At 43.5% G+C, this 25,567-nt stretch overlaps 2 protein-coding genes across 10 annotated transcripts in view; both read left to right on the forward strand.

Annotated features, from left to right (window-relative positions):
- Window positions 1-25,567, forward strand: part of LOC138405623 (NACHT, LRR and PYD domains-containing protein 5-like) — a 224,199-nt gene that overhangs the window by 141,908 nt on the left and 56,724 nt on the right. Inside the window, exon 17 of the mRNA XM_069515397.1 lies at window positions 10,609-10,725. Coding sequence (XP_069371498.1) covers window positions 10,609-10,725 — 117 coding nt within the window. The remainder of the gene's footprint in view (window positions 1-10,608; window positions 10,726-25,567) is intronic.
- Window positions 14,886-22,341, forward strand: LOC138405750 (semaphorin-3D-like). Of its 9 annotated transcripts, none has more exons than XM_069515723.1 (8): window positions 14,886-15,007; window positions 15,530-15,629; window positions 16,672-16,760; window positions 18,363-18,404; window positions 18,702-18,859; window positions 18,948-19,273; window positions 20,063-20,205; window positions 20,333-22,341. In XM_069515723.1, exons 4-8 carry the CDS (start codon window positions 18,384-18,386, stop codon window positions 20,825-20,827), a joined length of 1,143 nt encoding a protein of 380 aa, XP_069371824.1. In that variant the 5' UTR covers window positions 14,886-15,007; window positions 15,530-15,629; window positions 16,672-16,760; window positions 18,363-18,383; the 3' UTR covers window positions 20,828-22,341. The 9 variants fall into 9 exon arrangements, with proteins under 9 accessions (XP_069371824.1, XP_069371830.1, XP_069371823.1 ...); XM_069515729.1 differs by having other exon boundaries at window positions 14,893-15,007; window positions 18,948-19,012; XM_069515722.1 differs by having other exon boundaries at window positions 14,927-15,276.

A 25,567-nucleotide genomic window follows, 5' to 3' on the forward strand; every position in this document is an offset into this window, starting at 1 on the left:
CAGGGTGGAAACAAAACCTCCTTGACAGAAGTGATGACGACCTGTGACTGTGACATTTGACTTATCAGGACATGTCTTCACAGAAAGAGGAGGAGGAGTCATGTTTCTGAGGAGGAGCAGTCGTCCCGCTGTGCTTCGTGTCAGGACGTCCTGAAGGATCCAGTCTCCACCAGCTGTGGACACTGGTTCTGCAGACAGTGCATCACCTCATACTGGGACCAGTCTGGTTCTTCAGGAGACTCCTCCTGTCCCCAGTGTGGACAAAGATCCAGAAGAGGAGCTGGAGCTCAGACAGCCGGTCAGAGCAGCACTGTACATGTGTCTGCTGATGTCTTCACTTCTGACAACAGCACATGTTTGATTTTGTTCCTTCATACAGCATCAACATTTCACTTGGTTATAAAAGCACAAAGTTCAAAAGCTTTGATTTCTCTAGTTTTTCTGTATCTGATGAAAACAATCAGCAGATTCTCAGATTCTCTGTCTCTCACATTGTTTCTTGTCTTTCAGCAGATCGGGGTCTGCAGGAGGTTTTAGACCAACATAAGATCAGTCTGAGGAGGAGATGTGAACATGTGACTGAAGGAACTGAGGAAACAGGAAGTAGAACCCTCCTCAACAGGATCTACACTGAGCTCTACATCACAGAGGGACAGAGTGAAGAGGTTGATACTGAACATGAGGTGAGGCAGCTTGAGACGGCTTCCAAGAGGAAGAGCCTCCACGACACTCCCATCAAGTGCCACGACATCTTTAAAGCCTTCACTGACCAGCAGAGCAGCATCAGAGTCGTCCTGACCTGCGGCGTCGCTGGCGTTGGAAAAACCTTCTCGGTGCAGAAGTTCACTCTGGACTGGGCAGAGGGTTTAGAAAACCAAGATGTGGGTCTGCTGGCTGTGCTTTCGTTCAGGGAGCTGAACCTGGTGAGAGACGAGCAGCACAGTCTTCTCACGCTGCTCCGTGTTTTCCATCCAACATTACAGAAGCTCACGGCAGAGACGCTCGCTGTCTGTAAACCTGTGATCGTCTTTGACGGCCTGGATGAAAGCAAACTTTCTCTGGACTTCAACCACAGGGAGGTCGTGTCTGAGGTCACACAGAGGTCATCGGTCAACGTGCTGCTCACAAACCTCATCCAGGGGAATCTGCTTCCCTCGGCTCTCGTCTGGATAACCTCCCGACCTGCGGCGGCCAATCAGATCCCTCCTCCATGTGTTGACAGGGTGACAGAAGTACGAGGCTTCACTGACGCCCAGAAGGAGGAGTACTTCAGGAGGAGGTTCAGTGATGAGGAGCTGAGCAGCAGAATCATCTCACACATCAAGACGTCCAGGAGCCTCCACATCATGTGTCAAATCCCAGTCTTCTGCTGGATCAGTGCTACAGTTCTGGAGCACATGTTGACCACAGACCAGAGAGGAGAGCTGCCCAAGACCCTGACGGACCTGTACTCACACTTCCTGCTGGTTCAGACAAAGAGGAAGAACAACAAGTACGGTGGAGGACATGAGACGAGTCCACAGCAGCTGACGGAGGCTGACAGGGACGTTCTTCTGAAGCTGGGGAGGCTGGCGCTTAAACATCTGGAGGAAGGAAACATCATGTTCTACCAAGAAGACCTGGAGCAGTATGGTCTTAATGTCACAGAGGCCTCGGTGTACTCAGGAGTTTGTACTGAGATCTTCAGAAGAGAGTGTGTGATCTTCCAGAAATCAGTCTACTGCTTTGTTCACCTGAGCGTTCAGGAGTTTCTGGCTGCAGTCTACATGTTCCACTGTTACACCAAGAGGAACTCAGAAGAACTCAACAACTTCTTGGGAACATATGGGAACACAGACGGTACCTTCTCCCTGGATGACCTCCTGGAGAGAACCATGGAGAAATCCCTCACCAGTAAAAATGGTCATCTGGATCTGTTTGTTCGCTTCCTTCACGGCCTCAGTCTGGAGTCCAACCAGAGAGTCTTAGGAGGCCTGCTGGGTCAGACAGAGAACAATCCAGAGATCATCCAGAGAGTCTTAGGAGGCCTGCTGGGTCAGACAGAGAACAATCCAGATATAATCCAGAGAATCATCAACAACCTGAAGCAGATGCAGAGTAATAACATTTCTCCTGACAGAAGCATCAACATCTTCCACTGTCTGACTGAGATGAACGACCACTCAGTACATCAGCAGATGCAACAGTTCCTGACGTCAGAGAACAAATCAGAGGAGAAACTCTCTGAGATCCACTGCTCAGCTCTGGCCTACATGCTGCAGATGTCAGAGGAGGTTCTGGATGAGTTGGACCTGAAGAAGTTCAACACATCAAACCAGGGTCGACGGAGACTGATCCCAGCTGTGAGGAACTGCAGGAAGGCTCTGTGAGTCCAGACATGATCAATAACATGTTGAATCAGTGCAGATGAGTCAAACACACACAGTGTTCAATGATTCTCCTTCTTGTGGGCAGCATGGTGTTGTAGTGGTCAACACTGTTAGTGCAGCCTCTCTGTGAGGAGGATGTTCTCCTCCTGTCTGCAGGGTTTTCTCTGGGTTCTCCAGCTTCATCCACAAACCAAAGACATGTAGTGTGTGTGTGTATAATATATGTATACAATAGTACATGTGTACATATGGTATATATACATTCTCATCTCATTGTTGTATATCCAGTATGTTCTAGAAGTTTTCTTGAAGCTGGTGAAAGATGAACTCAGTCTGTTTGATTCACTCCAGAGTTTCTGAGGCTACATTTAAACATGAAACATGACTCGTCAACATTTTGTGCTCAGAGACCGTGAACTGCAGGACTCCGTGTTAAAGTGAAGATCTGGATTCATGATCCGACACCATCGATTAAAAACTGTCGTCTAAATCATCCCAATAAAAAACAGAACAAATGAACGTGAACTTAGTTGAAAAGTTTTAAACATGAACAGTTTATTCTTTCTTCAAACTAGAATTCTCATCCTGTGTCTGTGCACCACCACCAACCAGTGCAGAGTCAGTCCCTGCAGGTCACTGACATGTTGCATTCACAATAATATGAGGTCACTGTAACCTTTGACCTTCGACCACTGAAATCTAATCAGTTGATCTTTGAGTCCAATGGTCAAAATGTGAAGAAGTTCTCTAAAGACAGACTTGAGACGTCATGTTCAAGTCCTTGACCTCTGACCTTTGACCACCTGAATCTAATGAGGTCATCTGTTAGTCTGAATGAACGCTTGTACCAAATCTGAAAGGATTCTCTTGAGGTGTTTTTAAGATCAAATGTTCAAGAGGCAGAAAGTGGATTAACCAGGGTGAGGGTCACATGATAACGTTTTGTATGAATGTTGTGTTTTCTGATTTTATTCTCACACATTTGATATTTTCTTTAATTACAGACTCGTTGGTTGTGGACTCTCAGAGATTCATTATGAAGTCGTGGCCTCAGCTCTGAAGTCAGACCCCTCACATCTGAGAGAACTGGATCTGAGTAGAAACGAGCTGCAGGACTCAGGAGTGAAGCTGCTCTGTGCTGGACTGGAGAGTCCAACCTGTCGACTGGAGACTCTGAGGTCAGGTCCTTAAATCCTTGAATGTTCACTTTTCTAAAGTTCTTTCTTATTTGGTCATTTATTTAAATCGAACTGTCTCAGTTCTGCTCACTGTCCCTCAGTCATCTGTCCCTCACCCAGCCTGTCAGTCACGTCCACCTCATCAGTCCAACTCCATTCATAAAGTGTCAGTGAGTAACATGTGGACAGAGACCGAGCACTCGTCCTCCTCAGGCTCTCAACAATAAGACACGTTCTTATTGAAGCACGTTGGACAGTTGATGAGTATAGAACCAAACAGGAAGTGACTGTCAGGAGCCATCTCTACTTTAAACAGTGTTTAATGACACAAACCTACTCAGTGACCAAACACACAGAGAAGAAGGTGATGAATGAAACAATGGTCCAACATGTCTGATGTGATATTTATCTTCAGGTCACAGACTGGACTGAAGTCAGCAGCATGTTGAGAGTCTGTGTTGACATGATGACGATCCACAATAACAGGAGGACACATTCAAACATTCACATTTCTTTATCCAGGTTGAGTCTCCGGGTCCAAATAATCTATTGTTACTGAATCAGGACTCGTCTTTAGTCCAACATGTCTGATTTCATATTTATCTTCCATGTTATGAGTCTGTGCTGACATGAATATCTGTTATTTTCACACATGAACTCAGATTCATTTACAGTTAAGTTTTATTCTTTCTTCAGGTTGGAGTGCTGCAGTCTGTCAGAGATCAGCTGTTCTTCTCTGGCTTCAGCTCTGAGGTCAAACCCCTCTCATCTGAGAGAACTGGATCTGAGTATCAACAAGCTGCAGTACTCAGGAGTGAAGGAGCTGTGTGGTCTTCTACAGAGTCCAACCTGTCCACTGGAGACTCTGAGGTCAGTTCACTGACTTTTGTAGATCTCATATCTATAACACAGCATTTATACACAGTTCATCTCATTTAATACTCATTTTATTATTTTTTAAATAATTTTATTTCCTTTTTTATCATCAACATACAGCAGCTTTGTAATCCAGTAAGTGCTAAATGCTAATACAGAGGTGTGTCTGTTGCATTTTCGTCCCCTCCCCTCTACATGTCCCTCCCCCCGAAAACAAAAATCTTATCATACACAACAACTCAATTCAATTTAGTTCAATTTTATTTGTATAGCGCCAAATCATAATATACATATCTCAAGGCTCTGTACATAGAAGGTGAAGACCTCAACATCATGTTAAATCTAGAGAAACACAACAGTTCCCACAATGAGCAGCACTTTGAGACTGTGGAGGAAAAACTCCCTCATTAACAGAGAGAAGCCTCTAGAACCAGACTCAATGTGGAGACATCTGCCTCCACCGGTTGGGGTGAGCAAAGAAAATGGGGGGAGGAGAGGAGAGAGAGGGATAGTGGGGAGGGGGAAGTAGGGGAGAGGGGGGGCGAGAAAGACCGGGGACACTTGAGCACCATCAGGCATCAGATCTGACTTGTTAAAATGTGAACAACAGTGTAAAGACTATTAATTATTATTGATGACAGACACATTTGATATCATAATGAATTACTGAGATATTGTAATTAGTAATAGTAAAAGTTGTTGTCCTGAGGTTCAGGGGTCAGAGATATCTGAGATGAGAGAGAAAAAGAGAGAGAGAGACTATGGGAGGACAAAGTGAAACAGTCATTGACATGTATTAAAATAAATGAATGAATGAATGTGGGGGGGCAGAGAGACAGAGAGAAGTGGAGAGGTGCTCAGTGCATGATGGGAGTTCCCCCAGCAGTCTAGACCTATAGCAGCTTAACTAAGTGATGGGTCAGGACCTGATCCAGAACTATAGACTTTATCAAAGAGGAACGTTTTAGTTTAACTTTAATGCTGAGATGGTGTCTGCCTCCTGAACCCAGAGTGGGAGCTGGTTCCACAGGAGAGGAGCCTGGTAGCTGAAGGTTCTACCTCCTGTTCTGCTCTTACTGACTCTAGAACCACAAGAGAGCCTGTGTTTTGTGACTGAAGTGATCTCTTTGGATAATATGGTGTTATCAGCTCTTTGAGATATGAAGAGCTTGATTGTTAAGAGCTTTAAATGTGAGGAGCAGGATTTTGAAATCTATTCTGAATCTTACAGGGAGTCAGTGTAGAGAAGCCAAGACAGGAGTAATATGATCTCTCCTTCTAGTTCCTGTCAGCACTCGTGCTGCAGCATTTTGGACCAACTGGAGACTCTTTACCGATTTCCTGGGGCATCCTGATATGGAAAATAAAAGCTCCCGCCTGCTTCCTGAACAGGCCCCGCTGAGCGGCTAATGCTAACAGCGGTGTCCCGTCCAGGTCACAGGGGCTCCTGCTGGAGGCTGGAGGCTTCGGGCAGGTTACCAGAACCAAAAAATGGGCAATTAAAAAAGTAATGAAGCCTAGAACCAGGTATGGACAGGCCTCTGACACAGGAGTCTGTGGCCATGGTAGAATAGCAGTAGATATATTTTTTAGTACCAACGTGAACACATTTAGATTCATTCCATTTGGATTAGTCTTGTCTTGCTTTTCGGCAGGATGTAGTTTGTATTTAAGAGTAATTAATGATGAATGTGAGATGAGTCCAGGCTGTGCTTGTGTGTTCGTTTAGGCATCGTCATGTAGTTCATTCATAGTTGTACATAGTCAGAGCATCCTGAGGTCCAGGGAACGACTCCTGTGTCAGAGGCCTGTCCATACCTGGTTCTAGGCTTCATTATTTTTTTAATTTGGGTCAGCTACTACATGGGAGACAATCAATGGAGCTGATTTATGAATCAAAATAGCAGTACCCCTAGCTTTACTGTTGAATTTAGACTGGAACATTTGTCCAACACAATCTTTCTTCATTTTCGGGTGATCTCTATTTGTAGCTGAGTTTGTTGAAGAAATGCAATGTTGACTTTAAGGTGTAAGAGATGAGAGAATACTTGATGACGTTTGATTGGATGGTTAAGTCCCCGAACATTCCAGCTGATTAGATTCATGTGGCAGCCGTTTCTCCCTGAAGTTGAGGGAGCAGGTGTTGCCATCAGAGTTTATGGAAGAAGAAAATGTGAAGGATCATTTTATACCTTTTGTGATGTATCTGAGTTAGCTGTGTAACTCTAGTCGACCTTAGTACGTTCAAACATGACCAAGTGAATACAGATAAAACCTTCAACACAAACAATGAACACATCAACCCCAACCTCCCCATTATCCTCAGTGTCATTCTCTAAAGAAAGACACAAGACTCCCAAAGCTTCCAAGCTTTTTCTGAGATCACACTCTTGGTCTCAGCCACTGTCTCTTTAATAGAAAAGTATTTGAGCTATAATCAGTCTATTAAACTAGTGATTCAATTATCTGATAGAGAATCAACATAAGGTAGAACCCCCCCCTTTGTTTTTAATAAACAATCCAATAAAATAAAATATATTAGATAAAGAAAATACCTGCAAATGTACTTAATGGGCCGTCACAACATAAAGAGAGAGAGAGAGTCACAGGTTTGGATCATGGCCATAGCCGGAGATCATTGACATATTATGCATAGACTATATAGTGGTAACGTAAACCCCCGGACCGCCCGGGGAATGTAAACGAGCGTACCCTAGCGGAGTTTGCCCTTTGACCTCATGACGTCATTTGTTGTCAAGTGAAGCTATGCCCGAACGCTTCATTTAATACTCATTGAACATAATTCCTCTTCAGACATAACTTGAATCCATTCATTCATTAATCTGGGACATTTTAAATATTCAGCTACTTGTTAAAACTCATCTGTGTTTAGTTCTGGATTTCATAAACTGATCTGCAGGACAGAGACCGGGTCCAAATAATCTATTGTTACTGAATCAGGACTCGTCTTTAGTCCAACATGTCTGATTTCATATTTATCTTCCATGTTATGAGTCTGTGCTGACATGAATATCTGTTATTTTCACACATGAACTCAGATTCATTTACAGTTAAGTTTTATTCTTTCTTCAGGTTGAGTCTCTGCAGACTGTCAGAGATCAGCTGTTCTTCTCTGGCTTCAGCTCTGAGGTCAAACCCCTCTCATCTGAGAGAACTGGATCTGAGTAACAACGAGCTGCAGGACTCAGGAGTGAAGGAGCTGTGTGGTCTTCTACAGAGTCCAACCTGTCCACTGGAGACTCTGAGGTCAGTTCACTGACTGACTTTTGTAGATCTCATATCTATAACACAACATTTATACACAGTTCATCTCATTTAATACTCATTGTATTATTTTTTATAATTTTCTTTTTCTTTTTTATCAACAACATACAGCAGCTTTGTAATCCAGTAAGAGCTAAATGCTAATACAGAGGTGTGTCTGTTGCATCTTCGTCCCCTCCCCTCTACATGTCCCTCCCCCGAAAACAAAAAACATCTCATACACAACAAATAGAAACAAACAAACAAAACAATAGTAATAGTGACAATAATATCTCTAAATAAAAAGATGAACAAACAAAACAAAAGGATAAACAATAACATGAAATGAAGTCAAATGTCAACTTTCACAAGAAAAACTTCAGGCAAAACAACAACAAATGATAATGAGCAAATGTCCATACAATCCAGTAAAGAGGAAGACATGTATGTCAATCACAGCTGTCTCCATGTCAAATGTTTTACACCTTGGTTCAAACACAAATCAGTCACAGAAGGGTACACAGCTTTAGCGTCTTCATGTGTGCTAGAAATGGTTGCCACGTCTTATCCAATGTACCTGTTGAACCACCTAACGTCCACCTTATTTTCTCCAGATGTAAAAACTTCAGAAGTTCTGGAGTCCATAGCACATGAGTGGGAGAGGCCTCCTGCTTCCATTTCACAAGGAGAAGTCTCCGAGCAATTAGGGAGGCGAAAGCAATAGCATTGGAGTAATGTTTGGGAAGGAGAGCGTCTTCAGAAACTCCTCCAGAAATTGCAATCAAAGGGGGAGGGGTTAAATTGAGTCCAAACACCTCAGAGAATGTCTCAAATATAGACGTCCAATAATTGTGAAGATTTGGACAAGTCGAAAAAGTATGAATGAGGGAGCCTGTGTCTGCTTTACATCTGTTGCATAAGGGCTCTAACCCTGGATCAATCTTTGCTCATGTTTCCTTTGACAAATGAAGCCATGTAGAACCTTCAATTGTAGGAGTCCATGTCTGGCACAGATGGAGGAACAACGTACTCTATGGAGGACAGACTGCCACATGTCCTCTGTTATTGTGTTTAGAACAAGGTCCATCTGTTTGGAGATGTACTGGAGAAATCCTGCATCAGATAGCAGGAGAGGGTTAAGCCTCCATGAGTAAATAGAATTTTGATGAGGAAAGCTGAGCTCTAACACCAGAGGGCTATGATCAGATATTACAATACTATTATACATGCATGCTTTTACCTGAGATAATCACTTTTTATCAACCAAAAAGTCATGGATGCACGAGTATGTTTGATGTACAGGAGAGAAGAACCAGTGTTGTCTGATGGATAAAGAAGTGGCCGTGCGTCAACGACCCCATCGGTCTCCAGATACGACTGCAGAACCAGAGCAGACTTTGAGAGTGGTGACGGTCTTGTGGAAGAGCGGTCAAGTGTAGGGTCCATGATAGTATTCATGTCTCCCCAAGTAATAATGAGTGAGTGTTAATACCAGGTAATGAGTGAAGAACGTTTCTGAAAGAATCACTATCGTCCCAGTTGGGGGCGTATACATTAGCTAAGAGTAAAGGGCGTTAAATAAAGAGCCAGTTACAATTACATAACGGCCATTTGGGTCAGCTACTACATGGGAGACAATCAATGGAGCTGATTTATGAATCAAAATAGCAGTACCCCTAGCTTTACTGTTGAATTTAGACTGGAACATTTGTCCAACACAATCTTTCTTCATTTTCAGGTGATCTCTATTTTTAGCTGAGTTTGTTGAAGAAATGCAATGTTGACTTTAAGGTGTAAGAGATGAGAGAATACTTGATGACGTTTGATTGGATGGTTAAGTCCCCGAACATTCCAGCTGATTAGATTCATGTGGCAGCCGTTTCTCCCTGAAGTTGAGGGAGCAGGTGTTGCCATCAGAGTTTATGGAAGAAGAAAATGTGAAGGATCATTTTATACCTTTTGTGATGTATCTGAGTTAGCTGTGTAACTCTAGTCGACCTTAGTACGTTCAAACATGACCAAGTAAATACAGATAAAACCTTCAACACAAACAATGAACACATCAACCCCAACCTCCCCATTATCCTCAGTGTCATTCTCTAAAGAAAAACACAAGACTCCCAAAGCTTCCAAGCTTTTTCTGAGATCACACTCTTGGTCTCAGCCACTGTCTCTTTGATAGAAAAGTATTTGAGCTATAATCAGTCTATTAAACTAGTGATTCAATTATCTGATAGAGAATCAACATAAGGTAGAACCCCCCCCACTTTTGTTTTTAATAAACAATCCAATAAAATAAAATATATTAGATAAAGAAAATACCTGCAAATGTACTTAATGGGCCGTCACAACATAAAGAGAGAGAGAGAGAGAGTCACAGGTTTGGATCATGGCCATAGCCGGAGATCATTGACATATTATGCATAGACTATATAGTGGTAACGTAAACCCCCGGACCGCCCGGGGAATGTAAACGAGCGTACCCTAGCGGAGTTTGCCCTTTGACCTCATGACGTCATTTGTTGTCAAGTGAAGCTATGCCCGAACGCTTCATTTAATACTCATTGAACATAATTCCTCTTCAGAAATAACTTGAATCCATTCATTCATTAATCTGTGACATTTTAAATATTCAGCTACTTGTTAAAACTCATCTGTGTTTAGTTCTGGATTTCATAAACTGATCTGCAGGACAGAGACCGGGTCCAAATAATCTATTGTTACTGAATCAGGACTCGTCTTTAGTCCAACATGTCTGATTTCATATTTATCTTCCATGTTATGAGTCTGTGCTGACATGAATATCTGTTATTTTCACACATGAACTCAGATTCATTTACAGTTAAGTTTTATTCTTTCTTCAGGTTGAGGAGCTGCAGTCTGTCAGAGATCAGCTGTTCTTCTCTGGCTTCAGCTCTGAGGTCAAACCCCTCTCATCTGAGAGAACTGGATCTGAGCTACAACAAGCTGCAGGACTCAGGAGTGAAGGAGCTGTGTGGTCTTCTACAGAGTCCAACCTGTCCACTGGAGACTCTGAGGTCAGTTCACTGACTTTTGTAGATCTCATATCTATAACACAGCATTTATACACAGTTCATCTCATTTAATACTCATTGTATTATTTTTTTAATTATTTTATTTCCCTTTTTTATCATCAACATACAGCAGCTTTGTAATCCAGTAAGTGCTAAATGCTAATACAGAGGTGTGTCTGTTGCATTTTCGTCCCCTCCCCTCTACATGTCCCTCCCCCGAAAACAAAAAACATCTCATACACAACAAATAGAAACAAACAAACAAAACAATAGTAATAGTGACAATAATATCTCTAAATAAAAAGATGAACAAACAAAACAAAAGGATAAACAATAACATGAAATGAAGTCAAATGTCAACTTTCACAAGAAAAACTTCAGGCAAAACAACAACAAATAATAATGAGCAAATGTCCATACAATCCAGTAAAGAGGAAGACATATATGTCAATCACAGCTGTCTCCATGTCAAATGTTTTACACCTTGGTTCAAACACAAATCAGTCACAGAAGGGTACACAGCTTTAGCGTCTTCATGTGTGCTAGAAATGGTTGCCACGTCTTATCCAATGTACCTGTTGAACCACCTAACGTCCACCTTATTTTCTCCAGATGTAAAAACTTCAGAAGTTCTGGAGTCCATAGCACATGAGTGGGAGAGGCCTCCTGCTTCCATTTCACAAGGAGAAGTCTCCGAGCAATTAGGGAGGCGAAAGCAATAGCATTGGAGTAATGTTTGGGAAGGAGAGCGTCTTCAGAAACTCCTCCAGAAATTGCAATCAAAGGGGGAGGGGTTAAATTGAGTCCAAACACCTCAGAGAATGTCTCAAATATAGACGTCCAATAATTGTGAAGATTTGGACAAGTCCAAAAAGTATGAATGAGGGAACCTGTGTCTGCCTTACATCTGTTGCATAAGGGCTCTAACCCTGGATCAATCTTTGCTCATGTTTCCTTTGACAAATGAAGCCATGTAGAACCTTCAATTGAGAATCAACATAAGGTAGAACCCCCCCCCCCCCTTTTGTTTTTAATAAACAATCCAATAAAATAAAATATGTTAGATAAAGAAAATACCTGCAAATGTACTTAATGGGCCGTCACAACATAAAGAGAGAGAGAGAGAGTCACAGGTTTGGATCATGGCCATAGCCGGAGATCATTGACATATTATGCATAGACTATATAGTGGTAACGTAAACCCCCGGACCGCCCGGGGAATGTAAACGAGCGTACCCTAGCGGAGTTTGCCCTTTGACCTCATGACGTCATTTGTTGTCAAGTGAAGCTATGCCCGAACGCTTCATTTAATACTCATTGAACATAATTCCTCTTCAGACATAACTTGAATCCATTCATTCATTCATCTGTGACATTTTAAATATTCAGCTACTTGTTAAAACTCATCTGTGTTTAGTTCTGGATTTCATAAACTGATCTGCAGGACAGAGACCGGGTCCAAATAATCTGTTGTTACTGAATCAGGACTCGTCTTTAGTCCAACATGTCTGATTTCATATTTATCTTCCATGTTATGAGTCTGTGCTGACATGAATATCTGTTATTTTCACACATGAACTCAGATTCATTTACAGTTAAGTTTTATTCTTTCTTCAGGTTGGAGTGGTGCAGTCTGTCAGAGATCAGCTGTTCTTCTCTGGCTTCAGCTCTGAGGTCAAACCCCTCTCATCTGAGAGAACTGGATCTGAGTAACAACAAGCTGCAGGACTCAGGAGTGAAGGAGCTGTGTGGTCTTCTACAGAGTCCAACCTGTCCACTGGAGACTCTGAGGTCAGGTCCTTAAATCCTTGAATGTTCAGTGTTCCAAATTTCTTTCTTATTTGGTCATTATCTATCGAAATCGAACTGTCTCCGTTCTGCTCACTGTCCCTCAGTCATCTGTCCCTCACCCAGCCTGTCAGTCACGTCCACCTCATCAGTCCAACTCCATTCATAAAGTTTCAGTGAGTAACATGTGGACAGAGACCGAGCACTCGTCCTCCTCAGGTTCTCAACAATAAGACACGTTCTTATTGAAGCACGTTGGACAGTTGATGAGTATAGAACCAAACAGGAAGTGACTGTCAGGAGCCATCTCTACTTTAAACAGTGTTTAATGACACAAACCTACTCAGTGACCAAACACACAGAGAAGAAGGTGATGAATGAAACAATGGTCCAACATGTCTGATGTGATATTTATCTTCAGGTCACAGACTGGACTGAGGTCAGCAGCATGTTGAGAGTCTGTGTTGACATGATGACGATCCACAATAACAGGAGGACACATTCAAACATTCACATTTCTTTATCCAGGTTGAGTCTCCGTGTCCAAATAATCTATTGTTACTGAATCAGGACTCGTCTTTAGTCCAACATGTCTGATTTCATATTTATCTTCCATGTTATGAGTCTGTGCTGACATGAATATCTGTTATTTTCACACATGAACTCAGATTCATTTACAGTTAAGTTTTATTCTTTCTTCAGGTTGAGGAGCTGCAGTCTGTCAGAGATCAGCTGTTCTTCTCTGGCTTCAGCTCTGAGGTCAAACCCCTCTCATCTGAGAGAACTGGATCTGAGATACAACAAGCTGCAGGACTCAGGAGTGAAGGAGCTGTGTGGTCTTCTACAGAGTCCAACCTGTCCACTGGAGACTCTGAGGTCAGTAGATGGTTGGAGTCGGTCCACGCTGCTTTCATCAGTATTTTACTAAACACAGTCAGTATCACAGTAAAGATCCAGGGTCTGGACCAGAAGCAGGATTTGTGGTTATCAGGTTAACTTCAGGTTTAGTTTTTTCAGTCCTACGAAGCTCGTTCACTTCTCATCAGGGTAAATCACCATGGTAACTGATGATGGACGGCTAACATGCTCCGGAGCAGGTGAAGTTGGAGATCAACCTGTTTAAAAGCTCCGCCCACTGAGCAAAGTAACTACACTGTTGTGTGGACATGTTGAAGTGTCTTCGTAGTTCAGGCCTCAGTGTTTCCTCAGTGAAGCTGTGAGAGGACAACGATGACAGACTTCAGGATTGGACAGAAACACAGAGAGACAACAGTCGGCCAATCAGAAGAGCCAGAAGCCGGTTGTGATCGTTTGATTGAGTTGAAGACGACAGTTGTTGTTGTTTTCATGTGAACAGGAAGTGAAGCTGGACCACAGCTGACAGCCTCACATGATGAGCAGAGACGTCTTCATCTGATCTGAGACACTTTGTTCTCTCACTTCATCAGTGAACAACTGATCAGTTGGCTCTTTGTCACAGCTCTGAGATCAGTGTGACTGAAGCCTCAGAGAAGCATCATCACCATGGTAACCATGAGCTGTCTCTACAGAGCAGAAGCTCTGCTGAGGTCCATCTGTCTCATCTGTCTCATCTGTCTCATCTGTCTCATCTGTCTCATCTGTCCACTGACAGTTTGTCAGAAGCACATGTTCATCAACACACAGTGAAACATGTCTTCACCTGTAACAGCAGGAAATCCACCTCTCAAGTGTCCACTCTGCACTTTCACATGCAGAGGAAACACACGTGATGGTCAAAGTGTGTGCAGCTCTTAGCGTGTTCATTCCAACACGTGAACATGAAGCAGAAAGGAAGCTGCTCCACCTCTGAACAGGACTGAAGTCCCTGCTGCTCTTTATACTGGATGTGCTGCATCACTGACTCACAGCTGATGAAGTGAGTCTCTGTTAACACTGATGTCTTCTTCTCTCAACAGATGGAGATGATCTTTGTAAAGGTGAGTGTGAAGAGGACAGTGTGAAGAGGACAGTGTGAAGAGGACAGTGTGTGTGGACGGAGGCTGAGCTGTGTCCTGATGATCCAGAGGCTGAAGCAGCAGCAGCTTGTGTGTAGTCTCCAATTCACCCAACCCCTCATCTGCATGTGTTTGGACTGTGAGATGAAGCCGGAGCACCTGGAGAAAACACGGGGAGAACATGCAAACTGCACACAGAGACACCGCATCTGAACCGGGATTCAAACCACGAACCTTCTTGCCCCAAAATCTTGCCCCTCGTTATGGATTGTGTTTATTCACATGAAGAATGTGTTTATTGAAATGACACCCAGCAGAATATATAAACCCTCTATACAGAGTCACATCTAGTGTATCTAAGTCTGTCTTTATCATTGTCCTGCTTTGTCCCTCAGTATATGTCCATGTGTGTATAACCACATCCTGTCTGTTTGCTTCAGGTTCCTGGATTCACATCACACGTTGATTTAGTTGGACACAAAGTGTGCTGACTGCTGATTGTGGTCAAATTAAACCAATAAGTTAGTTAAAAAGTGTGTTAAGTTTAAAGAACAGCCAGTGTTCTGTTTTCTGTTGGAGCATCCGAGTGAGCACTCTTTATTGTTTGTAGTCTTCAGAAGTAGCATCAGAGTGATGTCCTCACCGCTCTGTCCCAGGGCGCCTCTTCTCTGCTCCTTCAGTTAGCTCCGTACTTCTTCAAGTTCAGCTCAGAGAAAACTAACAGCGATAATAATTCACGGTGTTCCTGAAAGGTTTTCTGCTGCGCTTCTGCCCTGGAGACTATTTGTCTGTAAGTAGTGTGTATAAGCAATCTCATGTTAACTGTCTGATTGAGCTGCTCATCGGCACTGCTCTGTTAGCACAATATTAGCACAGGAGCTAGCTCTTTTTGCTAATTCGTTGTGACTGCAGTTTTTGACCGTTTGGCTGTTTTCATACAGAAAAGGACATTTATACTTTGTAGTGACAGTATGTGTATAGTACTAACCTGTAATGTGTTATAGGAACTTAACTATGTTCTTCTTTTCTCTGTAATGTTCCAGTTGTACAACACAAATCAAACCCAGTGAATAACAAGAAGAGTCGAGCCTCGTGTGTTCAGTGAAGACTTGGATGTCCTCTGGCTGTCTGGCTTTGCTCAAGGTTTCGCGCTGCAAGGGCAGGACACAAAGTGAAACCCATTTAAATCACTTTGAGTCAGACACATGAATTTCATCGTATTTCATTGCCAGCCTTTTTGAGACGGAGCTACTTCATGGGAACTGAGTCATACGAAGGGCTGCCAGTTTGATAGTTATATATTATTATTAATGATAAATGATTCTCATCTGTGTGAAGACGCTGATCACGTTCATGATTTCTCACAGTAATTATCAACATTGACTTAACAAGGTGGGAAACAGATGATATCAGGGTTCAACACTTTATTTCTATGAATCTCAGCAAGTGTTTACATTTTCAGACGATCACTTCTTCAACATTTCATCAGACAAATGTTCCATTTTCACGAGCCACCGACCGACCGTTAACAAATCATAGTCAGGAGTCAACTTCAGAATGAGAATAAACATTTGACAGAATCAAAAATAAATCATTCAATGAATTAGAAACGCATATCAAATCTAAGACGCAGCTCACTGGTGAGTTGTGTTATTTTCAGAACAGGCCTGCGGGCGACTCATGTGGTCCTTGGGGGCGACCTGGTGCCCACGGGCACCGTGTTGGTGACCCCTGGTGTAGGGTATAGGTTCGTTTGACACACACACTCACTGTAAACATACATGTGCAAAGGAGATTTCCCACAGCACGACCTCTGAGGTTTACGAGGCTCCCTGGGATCATTGTAACGTGTGTGTGTGTGTGTGTGTGTGTGTGTGTGTGTGTGTGCAGTATGTTTACATGCAAATGTCTACATACAATCATCCCATGATATTTTCCTCCATGAGCAGATTCATGTGATTTCCTCATGTTCTCAGTGAACATGTGTAAACACATTGGCTGCTTTGACTGTAGCAGCTGGTTTGTGTAGCAGTTGTGTGTTGTTGGTTACTACGGTTACCACTGTAGGATGTGTGATGTGTGCACCATGAGTTTTCTCTCTTTATTGTATATTTAGTTATTTTGGATTTATTGTGAATGTGGATGAAATGTGCGTTGACTCGAACGCTCTCCTGTTGCCGTGCAGATGATGGGAAGGTGGTGAAGGCGGTGTCGGTCATCAAACACAACTGGGACACAGAGGAGCTCATTCTGGAGGAGCTGACCGTCTTCCAGGTGACGTAGAGTTTCAATACTGCTTCTGATCCAGGAACCAAAAGAACTCGAGCTTTCACAGGAAGCTTCGTGTTTTTTTACCCACTGTGTGAAGTTTCTCACAGTCTCTCCAGCCCCCGACCCAAGAAATACTGGAGCAAGAGGTTGGAAGCATATAAAGTACGGAGATTTGAGCTGGTTCCATTACGCTGCTGCCACTAAACTGTGAGAAAGAAAATCAGAAGGCTGACGACGTTTTCATGGTTTTATCTTTTAACAGAACTACTTCTTAGGATGAAACATGTTCGTCCGTATCATTTTTCACTTTGATTTGATTTGTGGAAATCATTTCACTGCTCTTCTTCGTTCTCTGTGAATCCTGACACACACACACACACACACACATACACACACACACACACACACACACACACATACACACACGCAGGACTTTAATGCCTAAAACCCAAGTTTGTTGTAATGTCTCTCACTGCTCATCTTCCAGCTCTGCACCCTGTGATGTTCTGTGTGTGCGTGTAGTTTTTCAGTGGAACGTGTTCATCTGGACAAACTCCCCAAAAGAGAAACAAGCAGATATCAGGACGCATATTTCCCAAGATCCTCTGTGTTTACAAACGGACCAGGAAGACGAGCAGAGAGATGACAAAAATAGGAAAAGCACATTTTTGTGTGTTTCTGTTTTTAAACAGATGAAGAAGATGAGGAGGAAGAACAAGGAGAGGATGAAAGAAAAGGGAAAGAGAATCAAAACACTGTGCAGGTGAAGGGAAGGAAGGACGAGAACAAACAAACAGGAAACCAGGCGTTCGTTGTTTACCAACAACTGAGACAGGAACTGAGTCATTTCTGGGTGTAAAGAGCCGGAGGTGACCGTACAGCTGCAGGAGCAACTGACAGGTTGTTTGGATCCTGACTGGGTTTCAGGTCGGAGGCTGTAGTCGGTCGGTCTGTGGGCTTTGAGTTTCCTTCATCCACCCCTCGGCTCATTCAGAGCGGTCGAGGGTCACTGACTCTCCTCTGTGAGGCCATGAAATGAGTCAGTGGTCCAGAAAAATGGAGCTCGGGGGTAATTTATCCACCTGATGGAGAGAGAGACTCATTAGATTTCTGACCTCAGAGCGAGGCCGCAGCATTTAACGTTCACCTCAACCTCTGCACGGCTGAAATATCAGTTCAGGTAAAGATCAGTCACCGTTTCTGTGTCGGTCACATGAGCCTCCACTCCTCCTTTTATTTTCCAGCTTTGTCTTCAGACTGTGTGGTTTGTTGCGACTGAATGAACGAAGCTCAGTGAAGAACTATTTCAAACGGCGTCTTTAAGGCTCCTGAGGTCGTTAGAAAACTGAGACACACAAACATTGAACACCAGGCTGTGAAGAAGACGAGGGAGAAGAGGAGTTTTCATGTTCAGTGTGATCAACTTGAATTTCTAAAATGAAATGTGACACAATCTGGTATCAAATGCATAGAAATGTGTGTGTTAATAAATCTACGTGGATTCGTTCGGCTCATCGTAAACAGCTGTAGATGCACGTTGGTATAAACGTGTGTTTTTGTGTGAAGCAACAGAAACATTCATCCATTTTTCTTTTTATTCCACAGAGTCCGACTCCCATCCTGAGCATGAAGCTGTCGACCAAGAGGGTGCGTCCTCTGACTTTTGTTTACATGCACGGAAACCATCTGATGCGAACATTTCTCGTACAAGTTTCAGCAAAAGTCGCGCGTGCTTAGGACGACACCAATCTGACATTGGGGGATGGGGAAAGAATAAGAAACCCAATAGGATCCTTGCAGCGGTCACTGCTCAGGCTCTAATTAGTCCAGTAAATGTTGTGTTCAAAGTTGTGTTGTTTAGTTGAGACTTGTGTTGTTGTTACAACAGTATAATGAACTCTCAATAAAATCAATCTCTCTCTGTGTCGTCCGTCTCGACCACAGCAACAGCTGTACGTGTCCGGCGAGCTCAGCGTGGCCCAGCTGGGGCTCCAGAGGTGCGAGCTGTACGGGACGGACTGTGCTAAGTGTTGTCTGGCCAGAGACCCCTACTGCTCCTGGGATGGACAGACCTGCTCCAGGTTCTTCCCCACCAGCAAGAGGTAGAGAGGGACAGAGGGGTAATGAGGACACCACACATTCATAACAGTTACCACATGTACATCACACTTTCCCCTGGTTTGGTGTTAGGCGGGCACGGAGACAGGATGTGAAGTATGGAGACCCCTGGAGTCAGTGCCCAGTCACAGAGGACGGTGAGTTTGATATGAAGTCTCTTTATATCAGAGGATCTGAGAGGAGGATTTCCTCCATCGATCATGTGTTTAAAGTGACGCAGCGATGGAACGCAGAACCACGGTGGTCTTCGCTGTTCGTCCACATAAGAGATCGGCATAAATCCACAGCTGTGTTTGATTCTCACGTCTGGATCCATCCAGAAGCTCCAGCTCCTCCTGTGTTCAGTCTGAGCAGGGTCTTCAGTTTGTCCTGTGTTTATACTGGAAATGTACTTGAAGGTAAATTACAATGTCTCTCATTAGAGCTCGCACCTTCGCCAAAGCCTCATGGTCCCTTCAAATATATAAATGTGTTAGTGCTGATTTATTGCATCAAGATCCAAACTGATCTCCTACAATACGATGCACAGAGGGAAAGAAGGACCTGCTAAAATATTGACGTTTTATCATTTCAGCCTTGATGCTTTTTCATGTCTGATTTTGAAGTTTAATGTTCAGCTTTGTTCTAAAGTCACAGTTTGATCAACATAATTACTGTAATAAATATATAGTATATAGAAAGTATAAAATATGTATATAAATATACAAATATTTGACCTTTTTTAACTACCTTCAAAAATAGTATCACAGATAGTAAATTCTATTTACTACTGAATGCAACAGGAACACACTGAATATTTAAACAGTTCATTTTGTACAATAATTAATTCAGCAAGAACATTTTCCAAATGTTTGATTATTTCTCCAAAACTAAAGTTTCAACTGTTGCACGATAACAAACCAATAAAGTTTCTACAGATTTAAAATACCTTCTTGAATATTCTCTGCTGCAGGTAGACATGGGGCGCACTCTAGGGGCCGTTCTGTGTAACTGCAGTTTTCTCCGCTTCAACACAGTGGCAGTAAAGATTATTGAAGTTAAAGAAATGATGAAGTGATTGACATCTCAGAAATGTTTCTTTAGTTTCTCTTCCTGTTTAGAATGTGTGTTCCTCCTTTTTTCGATTCACACCAATCACCTGGTGAATATTTCCCCTGATCTGTGTTTCTCTTCTTTCTCCTCGTCAGACTCTGACGCTGTGGAAGAGAAGTCGGTGTACGGCGTGGAGGGAAACTCCACCTTCCTGGAGTGTGTTCCTTGGTCACCTCCGGCCGAGCTCAGGTGGACGGTGCAGCGGCACACGGGCAGCTCGCAGCAAACTGAGGACAGAGTGAGTCTGAATCAGTCAACATCTGCTGGAGACGTATCAGAGGAGAAGACATGATGAGATTCAGTTTATACACACAAACACATTTTGTCACCATGAAACCTACTGCTTCTCTCTCTCTCTCTCTCAGCTTCCTCACAGCGATGACGACCGCTCTCTCCACATGAAGCGTGGTTTGCTGGTTCAACGCCTGGAGCTGGCTGACGCAGGCGTCTACACCTGCAGCAGCCATGAGCACTCCTACAGCCAGGTCCTGGCCCGATACCGCGTTCACATCATCCCCAACCACAGCCTCCACCCAGCTGCCCGACACCAGCAGAGCCACGGCCCCAACCACGGGAAGACTGGCCCGGTGGGGGGAGCCCTACCTGTGTTCCTGGGCCAGTCCGGGGCCTCTCACCCGCCGTCGTCTCTGCCGGGACTTGGGAACTCGTGGCCGCCGCAGCACCGGAGCTACAAGGACCTGCACATGGTGGGGACCAAGAGTCTGAGCGTGGACGAGTACTGTGAGCAGCTGTGGTACCGAGAGAAGCGCCGGCAGCAGAAGCTCCGCACTCTGAAGCTGAAACAGGAGAGCAGGAAAGCTCGGGTGAGGAGGAACAACCCTCCCGAGGTTCCTCTCTAGTCGGCTGCAGGACAAAGACTCTGGACAACAGCTCCTGTGAACTCAGAGGACAAGAACGCTTTGTTTTTGAGCAAATCATTCCAATGGGTAAAAAATCATTAAAGACTGAGTGTCATGAAAACAAGAGAGTAGTATTTACCTCACCTGAATATCCGACACCACAGAAAACATGGAAAGAGCAGTGTAGAAAGGTTCTTTGTCTCTGAACTCATGTCGTCATTATGGTTTGGAACACAGAGCAGCTGAAACCTGACGTCATCAGGCGTCTGATTCATAGACTGTAAATAAAGTTTGGTGAAGCGTCTCCACTTTCTCCCTCCATCCAGAAATAAAGCTGAAACATCTCACGTAGGAACACTACCACCTCACGATGCTGACGTCATGAAGAGTCAGAGTCTGATTAGGGGATGGAGCCGTGGTATCCAGGTCTAACCCGTACACCTATCAGTCAGTCTCAGCTGTCAATCATGACGTCTCCGCCTCTTTTTATATCATCAAATAAACGGATTCAAACCAAACGGATCAGAAACACTTCAGTGAGACAAGAACGACCTGAAATCACAGAAACATCTTTGACAAACATTTATCTAACGTCTATTCTAACTTTTTTAGTTTGGTCCATGTCCCGTCTGCTAATGTGGAGGAGGACCTATACCGCAGCCAGCCACCAGGGGGCAATTGAGAGGATTTGGCTTCACGTTAGGGAGCTGCCATGTCGTCCATCTTTATCTACAGCCTCTGCTCTGAATCATGAATCAGCTCCAAGGTTCCAAGACTGTTCGGTGTGAGACTTGTTTCCTCGTGGATCCTTGTTGACGGTTTAAAAGACAGATTCTGTGTTAAATGTTTTATTATTAGTTCAAAGAACAGATTTGACAAAGAGACGAGCGGCCTCAATTATTTACTAACAACGCTTTGATGCTTTTAATGCAAAGTTTAATTAGAAGACTCAAGTTTACCTGAATCTCTCTCTCTCTCTCTCTCTCTCTCTCTCTCTCTCTCACACACACACACACACACAGATATGTAGAATGACAGAAGACTTCATAGTAAAAGTATTTGCCCAGTTTACTGCCACATGTAAACTTGTATTTTTCTACATGTATTTATGTATTGCTGATCTACACTGATGGGATCTAGACCTCATACTTATGACAGTGGGTGGATTAAAGGCCTGAGTGGAAACGCACACGTGAAATGGACCTCGCTTGAAAATACCTTGTATGTACATCTTATCAGTTCTGCCCTGTAGCTAATAATTATTACTCACGACGATGAATATTAAAGAACTCTATTTTTGATAGTTTTCTTCCTTCATGTGTCAGAGTTTAGTTTTTAGTGTTTAGACTTAAACGAACGTGTGTTTTTCTCTTTCCATCAAATCAAAGCAGTTTTTTTAACGTCACAATTCTCCAATGAGCTTTGAGATCAACTTGTTTTATATTGTATGTGAATAAAACACAGGATGACAACTTACATGTCAAATCAATCCAATTAAAACACGATCAAGGCTTTGGTTGGAAGTTTTTTTGTGGAATAGAATTTACACTTACACATAAGTTTTATCTGTAGTACATATGGAGCAAAGAGGTAATAAGTACTTTCTATGGTGTCATTTCAATTTCATCACGAGAGATAAACATGTATACATGTTATTATTATCTGTAGACTGAGGAAGTCTTTCTGACAAGTGTAAGAAGCAGACATTGTCATTTAATTGACACTGTATAGATCTTTTATATTTGTATACTTTACGTTTAACAGGAACAAGGTTTAGTGTTAGTGTTCAAGGTTCAACAACTTTATTGGCAGAAACAAAGAGAAGTGACAGACAAGGCAGGAAGCTGTGTTCATGTCAAAGTGACTGCTGCTCTCAGAGATTCTCTGTCAAGAGTTTTCACTGCTGACGACTTTATAATGAACTGATTCATTAAAGAGAGAAGAGACGAGACACACACACTCACACAGACACACACTCACACACACACACACACACACACACACTCACACACACACATACACTCACACACACTCACACACACACTCACACACACATACAGAGACACACACACACACACACTCACACACACAGACACACACTCAAAGACACACACACACACTCACGCACACACTCACACACACATACAGAGACACACACACACAGACACACACACACACACACACACACACACACACACACAGAGACACACACACACACACACACACAGACACACACACACACACTCACTCACACACACATACAGAGACACACACACACACACTCACACACACAGACACACACACACACACACACTCACACACACACTCACACACACTCACACACACACTCACACACACATACAGAGACACACACACACACACACACATGTGATTTCCAGTAAATGCAGAGAGGGGGAGGAGTCAGTGAGGAATAAAAAGTTTATGATTCTGCGTCACGTTGACAGTTTGAACTGTGAGGAGCAGAAGGAGGAGAAGTGAAGACCGAGGAGCAGAAGGAGGAGAAGGAGGAGAAGTGAAGGTTTCACTGCTGACGACTTTATAATGAACTGATTCATTAAAGAGAAGAGGAGACAAGACTCACACACACTCACACACTTACACCACACTCACAGACACACACACACACACACTCACACACACACTCACAGACACACACACACACACTCACACACACACACACACACTCACATACACACTCACACTCACACACACACACACACACACACACACACACTCACACACACACACACACTCACACACACACTCACAGACACACACACACACTCACACACACACTCACAGACACACACACACACACTCACACACACACTCACAGACACACACACACTCACACACACACACACACTCACAGACACACTCACTCACACACACACACACTCACACACACCTACACACCTACACACACACACACACACACACTCACACACACACACACACACACACACACTCACACACACACACACACACACACACTCACACACACACTCACAGACACACTCACACACACACACACACACACACACACACACACACACTCACACACACACACACACACACACACACTCACACACACACTCACAGACACACACACACACACACACACACACACACACACACACACACACACACTCACACACACTCACACAGTCATGTGATTTCTAGTAAATGCAGAGAGGGGGAGGAGTCAGTGAAAGTGAAAGTGTTTTCAGAATAAAAAGTTTATGATTCTACACGTCGACAGTTTGAACTGTGAGGAGCAGAAGGAGCAGAAGTGAAGACTGAGGAGCAGAAGGAGAAGAAGTGAAGACCGAGGAGCAGAAGGAGGAGAAGTGAAGACCGAGGAGCAGAAGGAGGAGAAGTGAAGACCGAGGAGCAGAAGGAGGAGAAGTGAAGACCGAGGAGCAGAAGGAGGAGAAGGAGTGAGTGTTTACAAACATTTATATTATTCTTCCTCCAAACTTTCTTGTAAATGTTCGCTGCTCCTCCCACAAAGTTTGACGCACATTCACACTAAAGACATGAGATCGTGCGCATTTGTCTCGATCTCTGTGCTGTGACTTTTCTACAACGTTCGTCCAGCGGTTCGTTCGCAAATCGCTAAAATACCGAAAACCAAATGCATGGGAGTCAAGGTCTCTCGCCCATTTAGAGCGAGTGGGGACAAAATGGCTGAACCCGTCCGTCCATCAGTTTGTGTGTTTAAACCAAGCGGCAACACCCCGGGCTGAGCGCTGAGGCCAATACGGAAGTGCAAATAACTGCACTCCCAAGAGGGAGTCAATTCCCATTGACTCCCATGTTAAAAAGCCCGACTTTAGAGCAGAATTAAACGTGTTTACAGCCTGGTTCAAAAAACGGTTTTAGTCTCAATCAGTAAGTTCTTCCTCCATGACAACTCTGGGGGGGGTGAATTTTTTTCTAACTCGCTCGTTTAGATAATATAGAGGTTTGAAATTATGAATAATTATCACTTGATTGACACGTGACGTCACCGTTAGCTCTTCACTCTGGCTGTTAGCCTGCGGTCTGCTCGGCTTCACCGGAGCTAACAGGCTAATCCCCGTGACCGAGCACGAGCGGAGTCTGTGGGGGAGTTTTCACTCACATGTGAATATCATCGTCTGTTGTTCGGCTGATTGTCCTGACGGAGAAGTGGAAGACGTCTGTGCTGCAGAGTCTGTGGTGAGTAAAGTACTGTCTTTGATTTACGTGTCAGTAGTGATGAGCAGGTATCATTGTTACCTGGCTGGTTAGCTTAGCTCCGCTAACCTCCAGGCAAGATACCAGCAGTAACGGCGATGCTAACGGGAGAGTTATTAACCCGACATGAAGCGTCCACACAGCGGAGAGAGGAGCGTTAGAGTTCATGGTGATAAATCTTTTAAACTGAAGGCGACTGTGTGTTTAGTGAATATCATCAAGTTAGATATCTAACGTTATGTAAAGTTGTTCAGCTCGCCAACCTATTTAGCTTGACTACGTTACTGTGAGTAACTTCAGTAATAATGTTTTATTAGATTATTGTTTCAGAAATAAATTTAGTGCAGCTGCTGCAGTGTGAAACTTGTTGAGCTGAACTTTATTTATGAATGAACAGTTTACCTACCAGGTATAGACCCATAACTTACTAACAATTATTAAGCAAATTATTGCACATGATGCATTACATTATATATGCAATACTTTTAATGTGAAAGA

Source organism: Paralichthys olivaceus, chromosome 2 (genome assembly GCF_024713975.1).
Source record: "Paralichthys olivaceus isolate ysfri-2021 chromosome 2, ASM2471397v2, whole genome shotgun sequence".
NCBI lineage: Eukaryota > Metazoa > Chordata > Actinopteri > Pleuronectiformes > Paralichthyidae > Paralichthys > Paralichthys olivaceus.